The 17,293-nt window shown below is 37.4% G+C and overlaps 1 protein-coding gene across 1 annotated transcript in view; it reads left to right on the forward strand.

Annotated features, from left to right (window-relative positions):
• Positions 1 to 17,293, forward strand: part of LOC126188355 (titin) — a 516,411-nt gene that overhangs the window by 264,007 nt on the left and 235,111 nt on the right. The window contains exons 75-79 of the mRNA XM_049929953.1: positions 231 to 9,277; positions 12,159 to 12,458; positions 15,164 to 15,478; positions 15,725 to 15,882; positions 16,377 to 16,631. Of these exons, the coding sequence (XP_049785910.1) occupies positions 231 to 9,277; positions 12,159 to 12,458; positions 15,164 to 15,478; positions 15,725 to 15,882; positions 16,377 to 16,631 (10,075 nt within the window). The remainder of the gene's footprint in view (positions 1 to 230; positions 9,278 to 12,158; positions 12,459 to 15,163; positions 15,479 to 15,724; positions 15,883 to 16,376; positions 16,632 to 17,293) is intronic.

Raw genomic sequence — 17,293 nt, forward strand, 5'->3', positions numbered from 1 at the left:
TTGGCACTCATTTTAGATGGTGATCATTGTATACTTTAAATCATTTATTACTGATTAGACACACAATTTCATTCATGGAATCTTTTGAGATTTCTCTTTAGTTGGAAAGCATTCCTTTGGAAAGTCATTCATCTTTTAAAAGAAACAAATATTCAGTGCTGTTTAACAAAAATAGAGATCACACCCTTAGAAGCATATTTGAATAATATTTTTGTATAAAATGTGTATAGCAAAGATGCATATTTAATGCATACAATATATGTACTCATATTACACCAAAAACAGACAACATGTGGCGTGTCGGTGCATTATGGCTTTGCAGGACGGAGAGATGTTTCAACAGTCCATCCAGGCTCAGGAGCACCAAAAATACCACGTCCTGGATATTCTTCTAGTCATCATGGTTCAATCCCGAAAACTGGTGGGATGTCAGGAGATGGTCAAGAAGCAGATGCTGATGGTAGTGGTGCTGGACATGATTATATACAGGAGGATTCATACGATGCAGTCCAGTTACCAGTTGGTGATGAGACGCTGCCGTGGAGGAAACCCAGGCGTAAGCAGCTTTTTCCCGTGCACCCATCACAAACCACAGTTCCCTGGACACAGGAGAAAATACAGCTAAGAAGAACTGCTCAGCACCGGAGGAGTATTGATAAAGAGCATCTTGAGGAAGTACAGTTGAAAACTGTCAGTGGGGGGGTACAGCTTAAAAAGAAAGTTCGGCAGGATATAGATATTAGAAGTGAAAGACCTGAAGAACAATATAGCGGGACTGACACTGATGATTCGCTGTACAGTGTTATGGACAAGACAACGGGAATAGAGCAGATAGCCACAGAAGAAGATTCAACAATTTTACATTTGGACCAAATGAAAGAAACACTTGAAGAAATACAAAAGAAACCACATTTGCCAAAGAAAGAGGATCAAAGATTACCTTCAGAACAAGGAAGGAAACACATAAAAAAAGATAGCAGAATAACAGTGACAGAAGAAGATGATGTGACACGATTAGGAGTGCAACAAGAGAGAGAAAGGACAGAAAGATTCTTTCGAAAAGGAAAACCTTCAGACAAGACATTGCCAGCAGACATGTTGGATGATAATGTTACAAAAAGGAGTCCACTAGTGACAGACTTCACAAAAGATGATAAAAATGCAGAAAAATCAACAGTACCATGGAGAACCAAGAAACCAGAAAGCTTGAAAGGATATCCACATGATGTGCACCAGAAAGTTGACAGTGTTCCTGAAGAGGCATCACTTGAACCAAAGCCTGAGGCACCAGTACAAGAGCAGGTATCACATTTACCATGGGTACGAGGTAAGAAACCTAAGCAACCCGTCCAGGAGAAAGAGGAAATTACTTTGAAACCAGTGAAGAAGGATATTCCAGAAAAGACAATCGAAAGAGAAATAGTACAGTTGAAGCCTGTAGAGAAACAGAAACCAACAGTGGAAGAAAAAGACAAAATAGTGCTGAAACCAGTGAAGAAAGACACAAAGGAAGTAACCAAAGAACAGGAATCTCTATCAAAGGAAATACATAAAGAAGATGTAAGTGCAGAAAAAACAAGAGAGATCAAGAGTGTAAAGAAACCAGAGACTTTGAAAGAGACTGCACATGATTTAGAAGAGAAAGCAGACATTGCTCCAGAAGGAGTATCTCTTGAGGAAAAGCCTGAGGCACCAGAGCAGGACCAGGTATCACATTTACCATGGGTACGAGGAAAGAAACCTAAACAACCTGATCAGGAGAAAGAGAAGATAATGTTGAAACCAGTGAAAAAGGATATTCCAGAGAAGAGAGAAGAAAAGGAAATAGTACAGTTGAAGCCTGTACAGAGACAGAAACCCACAGCAGAAGTAGAAGACAAAATAATGTTGAAACCTGTGAAGAAGGACACAAAGGAAGTATTCAAAGAAGAGGAATCACTTCCAAGCAAAGTGCCTAAAGGAGACTCAACTGTAGAAAAACCAAAAGAGATCAAAAGTATAAAGAAACCAGAAAGTCTGAAAGAGGTTCCTTGTGATGTGGAAGAGAAAGCAGACATAGTCCCAGAAGGAGTGTCTGTTGAGGAGAAGCCTGAGGTACCAGAGGAAGATCAGGTATCACGCTTACCATGGGTACGAGGAAAGAAGCCTAAACAACCTGTTCAGGAGAAAGAGGAAATTACTTTGAAACCAGTGAAGAAGCGTGTTCCAGAGAAGATAGAAGAAAAGGAAACAGTACAGTTGAAGCCTGTACAGAGACATAAACCAACAGCAGCAGAAGAGGATGAGATAAAGCTGAAACCTGTGAAGAAGGACACAAAGGTAATAAGCAAAGAAGAGGAATCTCTTCCAAGTGAAGTGCCTAAAGAAGACACTACTGTAGAAAAACCAAAACAGATCAAAAGTATAAAGAAACCAGAGAGTCAGAAAGAGGTTCCACATGATGTGGAAGAGAAAGTAGACATAGTTCCAGAACGAGTGTCTGTTGAGGAAAAGCCTGAGGAACCAGTGGAAGATCAGGTATCGCGCTTACCGTGGGCTCGAGGAAAGAAGCCTAAACAACCTGTTCAGGAGAAAGAGGAAATTACTTTGAAACCAGTCAAGAAAGATATTCCAGAGAAGATAGAAGAAAGAGAAATTGTACAGTTGAAGCCTGTAGAGAAACAGAAACCAATGTCAGAAGAAAAAGACAAAATAAAGCTGAAACCTGTGAAGAAGGACGAAAAGAAAATAACAAAAGGAGAGGAAACTCTTCCAAGGGAAGTGCCTAAAGAAGACATAATTCCAAAAAAACCAAAAGAGATCGAAATTGTAAAGACGCCAAAGAGTATGACAGAGGTACCACGTGATGTCGAAGAGGAAGCAGACATTGCTCCAGAAGGAGTGTCAGTTCCAGAAAAGCCTGAAGCCCCAGAACAAGAGGAGGTATCGCGTGTACCATGGGTACGAGGAAAGAAACCTAAACAACCTGTTCAGCAGAAAGAAGAGATCACTTTGAAACCAGTGAAGAAGGATATTCCAGAGAAGACAGAAGAAAAGGAAATAGTACAGTTGAAGCCTGTACAGAGATATAAACCAACAGCAGAAGAAGAGGATAAAATAGTGCTGAAACCTGTGAAGAAGGAGACACAGGAAGTAATTAGAAAAGAGGAGTCTCTCGCAATGGAGGTGACTGAAGAGGATACAATTGTAGAAAAATCAAAAGAGATAAAGAGAGTCAAAAAACCAAAGAGCTTGAAAGAGGCACCACAGTATGTGGAAGAGAAACCAGAGATGGTTCCAGAAAGACTACCTGCTAAGGAAAAGCCTGAGGAACCAGAACAAGATCAGGTATCGCATTTACCATGGGTACGAGGAAAGAAACCTAAACAACCTGAACAGGAGAAAGAACAGATTACTTTGAAGCCAGTGAAGAAGGATATTCCAGAGAAGATAGAAGAGAAGGAAATAGTACAGTTGAAGCCTGTACAGAGACATAAACCAACAGCAGAAGAAGAGGATAAAATAGTGCTGAAACATGTGAAGAAGGAGACACAGGAAGTAATTAGAAAAGAGGAGTCTCTTGCAATGGAGGTGACTGAAGAAGATACAATTGCAGCAAAATCAAAAGAGATAAAGAAAGTCAAGAAACCAATGAGCGTGAAAGAGATGCCACAAGATGTGGAAGAGAAACCAGAGACGGTTCCAGAAAGACTATCTGTTGAGGAAAAGCCTGAGGCACCAGAGCAAGATCAGGTATCACATTTACCATGGGTACGAGGAAAGAAACCTAAACCACCTGTTCAGGAGAAGGAAGAGATTACTTTGAAGCCAGTGAAGAAGGATATTCCAGAGAAGATAGAAGAAAAGGAAATAGTACAGTTGAAGCCTGTACAGAGACACAAACCAACAGCAGCAGAAGAGGATGAAATAATGCTAAAACCTGTGAAGAAGGACACAAAGGAAATAAGCAAAGAAGAGGAATCTCTTCCAAGGGAAGTGCCTAAAGAAGACACAACTGTAGGAAAACCAAAACAGATCAAAAGTATAAAGAAACCAGAGAGTCAGAAAGAGGTTCCACATGATGTGGAAGAGAAAGTAGACATAGTTCCAGAACGAGTGTCTGTTGAGGAAAAGCCTGAGGTACCAGTGGAAGATCAGGTATCGCGCTTACCGTGGGCTCGAGGAAAGAAGCCTAAACAACCTGTTCAGGAGAAAGAGGAAATTACTTTGAAACCAGTCAAGAAAGATATTCCAGAGAAGATAGAAGAAAGAGAAATTGTACAGTTGAAGCCTGTAGAGAAACAGAAACCAATGTCAGAAGAAAAAGACAAAATAGCGCTGAAACCTGTGAAGAAGGACGAAAAGGAAATAACAAAAGAAGACGAAACTTTTCCAAGGGAAGTGCCTAAAGAAGACATAATTCCAGAAAAACCAAAAGAGATTGAAGTTGTAAAGAAGCCAAAGAGTATGCCAGAGGTACCGCGTGATGTGGAAGAGGAAGCAGACATTGCCCCAGAAGGAGTGTCAGTTCCAGAAAAGCCTGAAGCACCAGAGCAAGAGGAGGTATCGCGTGTGCCATGGGTACGAGGAAAGAAACCTAAACAACCTGTTCAGCAGAAAGAAGAGATCACTTTGAAACCAGTGAAGAAGGATATTCCAGAGAAGACTGAAGAAAAGGAAATAGTACAGTTGAAGCCTGCACAGAGACATAAACCAACAACAGAGGAAGAGGATAAAATAGTGCTGAAACCTGTGAAGAAGGAGACACAGGAAATAATTAGAAAAGAGGAGTCTTTTGCAATGGAGGTGACTGAAGAAGATACAATTGTAGAAAAATCAAAGGAGATAAAGAAAGTCAAGAAACCCAAGAGCTTGAAAGAGACGCCACAAGATGTGGAAGAGAAACCAGAGATGATTCCAGAAAGACTATCTGTTGAGGAAAAGCCTGAGGCACCAGAGCAAGATCAGGTATCACATTTACCATGGGTACGAGGAAAGAAACCTAAACAACCTGAACAGGAGAAAGAACAGATTACTTTGAAGCCAGTGAAGAAGGATATTCCAGAGAAGACAGAAGAAAAGGAAATAGTACAGTTGAAACCTGTACAGAGACATAAACCAACAGCAGAAGAAGAAGATAAAATAGTGCTGAAACCTGTGAAGAAGGAGACGCAGGAAGTAATTAGAAAAGAGGAGTCCCTTGCAATGGAGGTGACTGAAGAAGATACAATTGTAGAAAAATCAAAAGAGATAAAGAAAGTCAAGAAACCAATGAGCGTGAAAGAGATGCCACAAGATGTGGAAGAGAAACCAGAGATGGTTCCAGAAAGTCTATCTGTTGAGGAAAAACCTGAGGCACCAGAGCAAGATCAGGTATCACATTTACCATGGGTACGAGGAAAGAAGCCTAAACAACCTGTTCAGGAGAAAGAAGAGATTACTTTGAAGCCAGTGAAGAAGGATATTCCAGAGAAGACAGAAGAAATGGAAATTGTACAGTTGAAACCCGTACAGAGACATAAACCAAAAGCAGAAGACAAAGACAAGTTAGTGCTGAAACCTTTGAAGAAAGACACAAAGGAAGTATTCAAAGAGGAGGAATCTCTACCAAGGGAGTTGGCTAAAGAAGCCACAACTGCAGAAAAACCAAAAGAGACCAAGAAAGTAAAGAAACCAGATAGCTTAAAAGAGACTCCACATGATATGGACGAAAAAGCTGATATTGTTCCAGAAAAAGTATCTGATGAGGAAAAGCCTGAGGCACCAGATCAAGATCAGGTATCTCATGTACCATGGGTACGAGGAAAGAAACCTAAACAACCTGTTCAGCAGAAAGAAGAGATCACTTTGAAACCAGTGAAGAAGGATATTCCAGAGAAGACAGAAGAAAAGGAAATAGTACAGTTGAAACCTGTACAGAGACATAAACCAACAGCAGAAGAAGAGGATAAAATAGTGCTGAAACCTGTGAAGAAGGAGACACAGGAAGTAATTAGAAAAGATGAGTCTCTTGCAATGGAGGTGACTGAAGAAGATACAACTGCAGAAAAATCAAAAGAGATAAAGAAAGTCAAGAAACCCAAGAGCTTGAAAGAGATGCCACAAGATGTGGAAGAGAAACCAGAGACGGTTCCAGAAAGTCTATCTGTTGAGGAAAAGCCTGAGGCACCAGAGCAAGATCAGGTATCACATTTACCATGGGTACGAGGAAAGAAACCTAAACAACCTGTTCAGGAGAAGGAAGAGATTACTTTGAAGCCAGTGAAGAAGGATATTCCAGAGAAGACAGAAGAAAAGGAAATTGTACAGTTGAAACCTCTACAGAGACATAAACCAAAGGCAGAAGACGAAGACAAGTTAGTGCTGAAACCTTTGAAGAAAGACACAAAGGAAGTATTCAAAGAAGAGGAATCTCTACCAAGGGAGTTGGCTAAAGAAGACACAACTGCAGAAAAACCAAAAGAGACAAAGAAAGTAAAGAAACCAGATAGCTTAAAAGAGACTCCACATGATATGGAAGAAAAAGCTGATATTGTTCCAGAAAAAGTAACTGATGAGGAAAAGCCTGAGGCACCAGATCAAGATCAGGTATCTCATGTACCATGGGTACGAGGAAAGAAACCTAAACAACCTGTTCAGCAGAAAGAAGAGATCACTTTGAAACCAGTGAAGAAGGATATTCCAGAGAAGACAGAAGAAAAGGAAATAGTACAGTTGAAACCTGTACAGAGACATAAACCAACAGCAGAAGAAGAGGATAAAATAGTGCTGAAACCTGTGAAGAAGGAGACACAGGAAGTAATTAGAAAAGATGAGTCTCTTGCAATGGAGGTGACTGAAGAAGATACAATTGCAGAAAAATCAAAAGAGATAAAGAAAGTCAAGAAACCCAAGAGCTTGAAAGAGACGCCACAAGATGTGGAAGAGAAAGCAGAGATGGTTCCAGAAAGTCTATCTGTTGAGGAAAAGCCTGAGGCACCAGAGCAAGATCAGGTATCGCATTTACCATGGGTACGAGGAAAGAAACCTAAACAACCTGTTCAGGAGAAAGAACAGATTACTTTGAAGCCAGTGAAGAAGGATATTCCAGAGAAGACAGAAGAAACAGAAATTGTTCAGTTGAAACCTGTACAGAGACATAAACCAAAAGCAGAAGAAGAAGACAAGTTAGTGTTGAAACCTATGAAGAAGGACACAAAGGAAGTATTCAAAGAGGAGGAATCTCTACCAAGGGAGTTGGCTAATGAAGACACAACTGCAGAAAAACCAAAAGAGACCAAGAAAGTAAAGAAACCAGAGAGCTTAAAAGAGACTCCACATGATATGGAAGAAAAAGCTGATATTGTTCCAGAAAAAGTATCTGATGAGGAAAAGCCTGAGGCACCAGATCAAGATCAGGTATCTCATGTACCATGGGTACGAGGAAAGAAACCTAAACAACCTGTTCAGCAGAAAGAAGAGATCACTTTGAAACCAGTGAAGAAGGATATTCCAGAGAAGACAGAAGAAAAGGAAATAGTACAGTTGAAACCTGTACAGAGACATAAACCAACAGCAGAAGAAGAGGATAAAATAATGCTGAAACCTGTGAAGAAGGAGACACAGGAAGTAATTAGAAAAGCGGAGACTCTTGCAATGGAGGTGACTGAAGAAGATACAATTGTAGAAAAATCAAAAGAGATAAAGAGAGTCAAGAAACCAAAGAGCTTGAAAGAGGCACCACAGGATGTGGAAGAGAAACCAGAGATGGTTCCAGAAAGACTATCTGTTGAGGAAAAGCCTGAGGCACCAGCTCAAGATCAGGTATCGCATGTACCATGGGTACGAGGAAAGAAGCCTAAACAACCTGTTCAGGAGAAAGAGGAGATTATTTTGAAACCAGTGAAGAAGGATATTCCAGTGGAGACAGAAGAAAGAGAAATTGTACAGTTGAAGCCTGTTGAGAAACCGAAGCCAACAGCCAAAGACGTGGAAAGAATTACCCTTAAACTTGAACCAGCAGTGGAGAAACAAAAACCTTTAGAGAAACTTGTGTCTGAAAGGGAAATACCTTTAATTCCAAGTAATGAGGAATCTCCCTTACAAGATAGTAAGGAGATCACCAAAGTACCTTGGCGACGTGGAAAGAAACATGAGGCACCTGAACTGGAAAAGGAGGAAATTACTTTGAAACCTGTGAAAAAGAGTATTCCTGAGAAAACTGATGATAGGAAAGAATTGCGATTGAAGCCTGTACCTAAAGAGAAACCATCAGGTGATGAGGTACAGGAAGTTATGCTAAAACCTGTGAAGAAGGACAAAAAGGAAGTAATTACAGAGAAAGAGGGTGTAACTATAAAAGAAGTAGGAGATAACCAAATAGGGGAAGAAAAAAATTTGCAGGAGCTGAAACCAGAAGAGCTGCCTAAGGATGACACTCCTACCAAAAAATCCAGTGTACCTTGGAGAAAAAAGAAACCAGTGCCCATGAAGGAGGCTCCACTTGACGTGGAGGAATTAACGGACACTGCTCCAGAAATGTCTAAAGTTACCATGACTCCTGATATGCCTAAACTTGCAGATGCTCCAGATACTTTAAAGGAAGTTCTAGATGAGAAACCAATGCTACTTCCTGTAAGACTGATTGATGAACAAGATGAGATGGTGAAAGATTTAGTATCTGTAGGTGAAATTGCCTTGGCAAAACCCAAAGCTGTGCACCCTTCAGATAAAGAGAAATTACTGTCTGAGAGTGTACAGGTGGAAGCTACTACAGAAACTCTTGATTGGCACAAAGACATTAAGGTGGATACTTTTTCCAAAAAGAAAGTTCCTGAAGAATCCCGACCCACAATTCTTTCTGATAGTACACCATTAAGTGAATTGGAAATTGTGTCTCAGAAGCGGGTGACTGATAGTGTGTTGAAGATTCCAGAGGAACCCATTCAAGATGTGGAAAATCTTGATGTTCATCACACAGTCCGTCAGACAGTGGTACAAAAGACAGTCACAGAAGCCACTAGAACTATTTCAAAAGCTGTACCCCCAAGATTTGTTAGAAAATTGACACCTGCCATGGTGGAACCAAACAAGAAAGCAACATTTATTTGTGAAGTTGAAGGAAAGCCTTTCCCTGAATTGACTTGGTTTGTTGATGAAAAACCGTTGCCTTTGTCAAATCGCATACAGACGTCAGTTCGTGAAAATGTTGTGACACTTGAAATAAGGGATGTACTTAAAGAAGATGTTGGTATTTATTCCTGCCGTGCTTCAAATCCTGCTGGTGTGGCTACATCTGCAGCAAATTTGATCATTTTGGGTATGTGCACACATGTAAATTAGCATGTTCTGTCCCCTAACTACTGCATATGTTTTGTGGAGGCAAAATTTGGAAAGGAGTTGTGGATTTTTTTTCTTAGTTTTTGATCTTATTGCTGCTTCTTCCTCCAGGTGGCATGCTGTTTGAACTTTTTTGACTGTTAGATCTCATATTGTAGGAAAAAATTATTGTTATTGTGAATTGCATGTGACATTGGAAAGTGTTGAATAATGTAAGGTGCATATCATGTATTATCAGTGCCAGATGATACAGATATGGATATACATTCATATTTTAGAGTTTGAAACATTTTAATTTGCATGTTATTTACGTTTGTTGGCTGTAAAGATTGTTTTTTATTTTTTTAAATTTTCGACTTTGTGTTTATTGCCGGCTTCATTTATATAAATAGCATGAAATTTCTGTGAAATCTTGGCACACTCAGATGCTTTAGGAACTTGTGTGAGACTCTTGGCTACTCTTTGGTGAACCCTCAGGCATAATGCCAGAATATTTATTCAGTAGCCCCTTAGCTTTGCTTTGCACAGGGAGCTAGCAGTTGAAGTCCTAATTTTTGCTATTATCAATTAGAAATGTATCCTAGCTCAACTGTATGCAATGGCCAACAGTAAGTTTGCTTTTTTTTTACTTAGCTCTTTTAAGTTGTGTGTGAAAAGGCAAAAATTAGTTACTCTAATAGCATGAATTGCATTATTGAGTAACATTCAACACTGCTTTGTAAGTCATCAGTGTACAAATTGTGTACATTTATAATGGACTTTTGTGGAAAAAATTTGATGATTTGTTCAGAATTTACTCCAAACTCCTTTATTATGGCAAGACTCTGTTGGGAAAATGTTTGTATTAGATGTTGGTATATAACACCATTTACACATTCATGTATATCTGCAGTTTTTGTTTTGCATGGTCGTGTGGAGTATATTTATCAACTTCACGTGTTTACCTTGAATTGACAAAAAGTTGAAATACTTATTGGTTCAAATTATCTGTTTCAAGCAGATTCTGATATATTAGTTTCTGCATATTTTATGACTTCCGATGACTATAACCTCTGTTCATGGATTTCTTGCTGCATAAAATTTATATATAAACTCAAGCTTTTGTGTCCTGTCACTCACAACAGAGGAAGTCACTGAACCTTGAATTTACATACAGGTCTGACACAGCAAAAAAATCTGTGAAGCATTAATCCAAGATTTTGTGAGGTTTATTTATTATGTTTTCATTTAAACTGTTTTGATATTTTTTATTTACTCTCAAGAAATTTTGAAATTTGTACAAGTATCAGTAGAAGTCACAGAACTTTATTTATGTATCATTAATAGACTGAATATCAAACATTCTAATGCTTACATGGTTCTCCACTCATAATTTATTAACACCCTACTGCATGAGTAAGTGTAATCTTTGCCCAGAAGCACTATAAAAGTTGAAGTTTGAAATGAGTAGAAGGTGCATCTGAGGAAGTCTTTTAATATATAACAGTGTGTCCTGCAATAATGATCGTTATATCACTCATCTGGATGATAATACAGATGCAGTATCTCAAATGTACATCGCAACTACCTGATGAAGAAAGTTAATATCAATGATTTTCTTTGATCCTGGATCCACACTAGCTTTGAGATTCTTTTAATGTCACCGTGATGCCAGCAATTGTTAATTTTTTATTTTTCATGCAATTGCACAATTTCAGGTTTAGGCCTTTTTCAGTTACTTAGGTGCATTTTTTTAGCTGTCTGATCATAAAATACTTCTCATTATACATTTTTATAGTGAAAGAAGTATCAAATGTATCCAGCTGGACACAATAATTAGCAGTTGTGGGCATCATGGAATTATTAAAAAAAATTAGATGCATAGTACAGCTTGTAAATCACAGTGACTGATTACTAATGTCAGTTTGTTTTTCGCATGCTAGTTTTACACAGTCAAGGTAGGTACAATTGAAAAGTATTAGCCATCAAATGATAAACATTTTAAAATAATTTAAAAGTGTTGGCTTTCAAATCATAAACATATATATAAAAAAAAGCTTAACCCGTAACAAGAAAATTTATGGACCCATATGACCAGCATGTGTGAGCATGACTATGAAGGCACTGAAAGAGGATCAGTATATGTGGTTTTTGAATATAGTCATGCCAGAGAAGCAAAAAGTGAATTTCTGCTAACTGTCATGATTATATATAATTTTTTTTTTTCAAATTTCCAACGTAATACGAGTGACACGCTTTATATCTTAGCTCTAAATTATCTTCTTACAACTTCAACAATATTAGGAAAAGGATAGATTTATTACTCACTACAAAGAAGCCACGTTGAGTTGCAGACAGTTACAATGAAAAGACTGTTACACATTTAGCTTTCATTCAAAGCCTTCTTCAGAAAAAAACCATGTACACATTCACATAAGCAAGCACACATCATGCACACATGACCACCTTAATACCAGTCGCAGCTGGTGGAGACAGTGGTCATATGTGTGTGTGTGTGTGTGTGTGTGTGTGTGTGTGTGGGTGTGGGTGTGTGTGTATGAGGTGTGCTTGCTTGTGTGAATGTGTGTGTTTCCTTTCCTGAAAGAGACTTTAGCCAAAAGATGAATGTGTAACTGTCTCTTTCATTGTGCCAATATGCAACTTGTCATCTTTACAGTGAGTAGCAATCTATCCTTTTCCTATTCCTAATATTGTTAACATTCCAGACTGGAGTTTCCATTGTTTGCTTCTTACAGCTCCTAGATTTGAAATATGAATGAACTGCTGTATAACACATTTTTATATTACTTTAGTGTGGGCTGCTATAAGACTAAATAGATCTTTCATAAAACTGGGATTATAATATTATTTTACATCTGCAGAGAAACCAGAAATGGGCAGGGCTCCTCATTTTACTGAGCAACTGAAACCACTGTCAGCTGTTCCTGGACGTCCTGCTGAGCTGAAATGTGTTGTTGTTGGTGAGCCTACACCTGAAGTAGTTTGGTTACGTGATGGTCAGAAAGTGTTCTCTGGACCTGGCCAGGAAATGTACTACAATCCTGAATCTGGAACTGCGAGTTTGATTATCAGTGAACCAACGGATCATGATGAAGCAGTGTACAGTGTACAAGCCATTAACAAATTTGGCCGAGCAGAATGCCGAGCAAATCTCGTACTTGGTAAGAGAAAACCAAAATTGCTCTCCATTTGTGGTACCTAATAACTAATAATCATTTTTGTGCATATTAAAAACCAATTTTGATTCCACTGCTAATATATAATCCCATGTGTAGGTTGTGCTTGATCTCTCTGAAGTTGGTTACACTGGTCTTTTGTCTCAAAATATGTGATTATCTTATCAGTCCAAAGACTGGTTTGGTGCAGCTGTGGACATTAGTCTATGTTGTGTAAGTCTTTTCATGTCTGTGTAGTTATTGCAGTCTACATCCATTTGAACCTGATTGTTGTTTTCAAGCCTTTGTCTCACTCTACGATATTTACTTCTACACCTCCCTAAGTTAGCGAATCAACTATTTTGTAATGCCTCAATTTGTTTCCTATCAACCTTTTCCTTCTTTTAGTAAGACTGAACCATAGAACTCTTTTCTTCCCAATTCAGTTCAGTTCCCCTAATGTAGTAAACCAGTTACTCAACCTAACAATCTAATCTTCAGCATTATTCTGTAGTACAACATTTCAAAAGCTTCTGTTCTTGTCTGTGCTGCTTATCATCCACATTTTACTTCGCCATGTTGCTATACTCTAAACAAGTACTTTGTGAAAATATTTCCTAACACTTAAATTTATGTTTCATGTTAACATATTTTTCTTTTTCAGTAACACCTTTCAAGCCTTTTATATCCTATTTAATTGTGTAGTTAGTTATTTTGCTGCCCAAGCAGCAAAACTTGTCTACTGCTTTATTTGTCTCATTTCTTAATCCACATCAGGTGTACATCAGTTTAAATCCTATTCATCTACCCAAATTTAAGTTTTCTGTGGTTTCTCTTAATTCCTCAAGGTAAATGTCAGAATCATTCCTTTGATATCCTTCCTCATCCTTACCCAGTATTACAATCTGTGACATTTCTAATTGTCTTGTTGTCAACAGAAACTTAAACCATAACCTTCCTTCTTTCCAATCTAATTCCCTTAGCATCATCTGACTCAATTAAGTTGCATTTCATTATCTTTGTTTCAGTTTTATTGACCCTCATCCTATAACTTATTTCCAAGATACTATCCATTGTGTTCAACTAATCTTCCAAGTCCCTTGCTATCTCTAACAGAATGATAATGTCTTGACATGTCTTAACTTTTTTATTTCTTCCATTTGATATTCAAATCTCTTGCCAAAATTTTCTTTAGTATTCTTTACTGCTTACTCATTGTGTGGATCTGAATAACATGGGGCTTAGGCTATAACTGTGTCCACTCCCTTTCCCTTCTCATTTAATGTCTCCCTTTCACATTGTTTCATTCTTAGAAATGAAGTATGGGCAATACTAAGAATGTTTCTGTGTTATCATTATTGTTAATTCTCAAGATGGTGTTCAACATTAATTGATTCCTGCATCAATAGTAACATAGTAAAACAAGATAATTTCACTATTTAATGTTACATTCTGCAGTTTCATCATCAAGGGGAGAGCTTGCTTGTTCATTAATAGAGTATGCTGACATGGCTATCACAGCCCTTTGGCAACAATGAATTGATTTAGGTAGAGTCGACAATATGTGTTACACAGTAGGACAATATGTCACACGATGTGAGAGTTGCTGAATGAGTTTGTGGTTTCTCCCATATTAATGTGAGACTATTTCAGTTTCTGTCTTTGGTAAGAGGTTTTTGGTGCACTCTTTGTATTATAATCTGACTGAACTTCATCTTTTCTAGCTTTCCCTGTATTTTTCATTTTCCATGTATCAACTTTTCTTTCAAGTCCCACAAACACTCGTCTTTACCTCCACCTTGTATGCAGTGTTTATTACTCATTACACTTTCACCATCTACATCCATACCCTTTAATTCCTCTGGGGTAGTGTCTATTTGCATCCCTTTGTTTATCTTATTTTGTATCTCTATTTTAATTTTGCCATAGCTTCCTTATGTCTTATATCTTAATTCTTTACAACTGTGTTGCACTTTTGCTAGTAACTGGTATTTTTTTACTTTATTGCTGTAGTTTTCACCTTCCTTCACTTTCAAGGCAAAGTTTCACAAGCACAATTATTGAACATTTTTCATTGATAGTGATAAAATAACATTCTATACTGGTAAAAATTGAATTTTGAGTCAAATGTTTGAATACAGTAAGCAGGTTCAAACAGATGTAAGTTGCAGTGGTTATGCAGAGAGAAAAGGCTTGCACAGGATATATTAGTATGGAGAACTGAAGCTAAGTGGTCTTTGAACTGAAAACCACATGAGCAACAACTGAAACAAAAGATTTCAGTTTTTCACATTGCTGGAAACCTACTGGTTTGGTACCTTTATGATGTCTAGGACACCAATGTTAGCACACTACATCTAAGAATATATTTGAAAATGCAGGATGAATTGAAACATTAATGGCACTTGTGGCAATACTTAAGAAAATTATTTGTTTAACAGATGCAATAAAAAACAACACACGCCATTATGTATTACACAACTGTTGCCTAATAATTAATTGTTTTCGTCACTCTTTTATTTATAATATTCAGACTTTTTTGCATAACTATTTTTTCAGTTTACAAAAAAGATTATTCCTTACATTTATTATAGAAATATGAATAAATTTTGGTTGGTTGGTTGGTTTATGACATAGCCTAAAATTAGTTGTCAAATTTGCTGGCTACCTTCTTACGGACTAGTTCCTGAAAGAAATTGTCTTTTTGGCAGGTAAACCAATAGAAGCAAGACAGCCACAGTTTATGAGGGCACCATATATAACACGTCCCTTACAAGCCATTGCTGCAGTAAAAGATGAGCCTGTGGAGCTGATGGCAGCATTTGAAGGAGAACCTATACCAGAAGCAAAGTGGTTTCGCAATGGAAAGGAGGTGGTGGCTTCAGAGGGAATTGATATTGTGAAACAGACAAAACATACTGTTTTATGTATAGAAAAGATAAACAAAACCAGTACTGGAATGTATGAAGTTCGTGCTATAAATCCAGTTGGAGAGGCCAAAACATCTTGTTCTGTCACTATCAGAGGTAAATATTAGCCTTGTGCTTAGAATTATGATATATCACTACATACTTTGAGCATGGAATCAGTCATAGTCAAATGGGTAATTGTTGAATTATTGATTATAAAGCCCTGTGTACTCAAATGCTTTGGTATCTTATGATAGTCACGCTGGGAAAAACTGTAAAAGATTGATACTTTGCTTTTGTTTTTTGAAACAAAAAGCAACTGCTAGACTGTTTCAATATCTGTTGTTATTATTGTAATTTTAGAAGAACAGCCTGAAATGACTGAAGCAAGGCCACCATCTTTCATTAAGCCTCTACAGCCAAAGATTGTAACTGTTGGAGAAGTTGTTATTTTGGAGACTATTGTAGAGTCATACCCTACATGTTCATTCCAATGGTTCCATCTGTCTACTCCAGTGAAGGTAAAACTAATTTATTTTTGTTTAAAGACAAGTGACTGACTTTGTTCATTGTTGGTGTCTAACAGTAATAGATGAAATACAAACTGCCAAATTTGTGTTGCTGCCATTTTATTTTTGTTTAAAACTTTATGTGACATGCTTCATCGTTAGCATTTATTATTTTACCTCAGAACACTAAATGTAAACTTAAAATAAAATTTTAAATGGAATTAATCATTTGCTGTATAACTATATGGGCAATTTTTTACCTTGTAATGTCATTACTAAATCAATTCACTAAAGTAAGAATTTCCAAAAATGCTGTAATGAAAGCCTTGCAGAATGTACAAAGTTAAAGCTTTTTGTTTTGTACCCACTGAAATCCTGGCAGAGATGGAATAGAAATCTTTTTGGTCACTAATTCAGTGCTATGGTTTTCCAGATTATGATTATTCTAATCATGCCCATATAATTGTAAACTTTCTGATCATCGTAAATATCTTATTTTTTCATAGTCAACAACAGAAACACGGATTGTGACAGAAGCAAATAAGTCATTACTAGTTTTGCAAGATGTTAATGAACAACAGACAGGTAGTTATACATGTCGTGCAGAGAATGTTGTTGGATCAGTGACTTGCACGGCAACACTATCTGTCATACCTGATGAGAAATGGGAAGATACTATAGAGTTAGAGGCTCCACATTTTGAACAGAAGTTAGTGCCATTACGAGTCATGGATGGAGAACCAGTGCAACTCACTTGCAAGGTATGTTATACCAGAGCTTGGATAATATTTACTGTAATCTTTCTTTCTCTTCCAGTGTGTACTGATATCTTAATACATAATTAATGTTCACTTTTCTTATTTAATGTTTTAAAAGAACAGCTGGCACTCTCTTATGTGTTTGAGAGATTACATTCATAAACTATAATAGGATGTGATGCAGTCCTGCCATTTCTGCTTTGTCAAATTAAACATATGTAATTAAAAAAAAAAAAATGTTATCCCGTGTTAAACATTTACATTTTAGCTTAGGGAAGAGACTGATTATTAATATTAGATGTTACTGTGGAGTAAGCAATTTTTATGGCTCACTGTTATTTTGTATTTTCATATAGTTTAATTGGTTTGTAACTATTGTGATATTTCATTGGAGTTAATTTCATTTTATATGTTTCATAAGAAAACCATGTAAGTAAATCACATAATGTATCATGACTTTTACTACCTTTCACCATCCTCTGAAATGGGTAATATACCTCCCAAAACCCTTCCTACTTCCCACAAAGTAGTAAGCACCTACCCCCCCAACTTATGAAATATCCTCTTCCATAGTTAAGTCACTCCATCAACATAGATCATATTGGCATGAAGGAAATTTTTCAAGGGTTTGTGTATTGATATGAGCAGTTTGTTTCAGTGTATAT

The sequence above is a fragment of the Schistocerca cancellata genome, chromosome 5 (assembly GCF_023864275.1).
Source record: "Schistocerca cancellata isolate TAMUIC-IGC-003103 chromosome 5, iqSchCanc2.1, whole genome shotgun sequence".
Classification (NCBI taxonomy): Eukaryota; Metazoa; Arthropoda; class Insecta; order Orthoptera; family Acrididae; genus Schistocerca; species Schistocerca cancellata.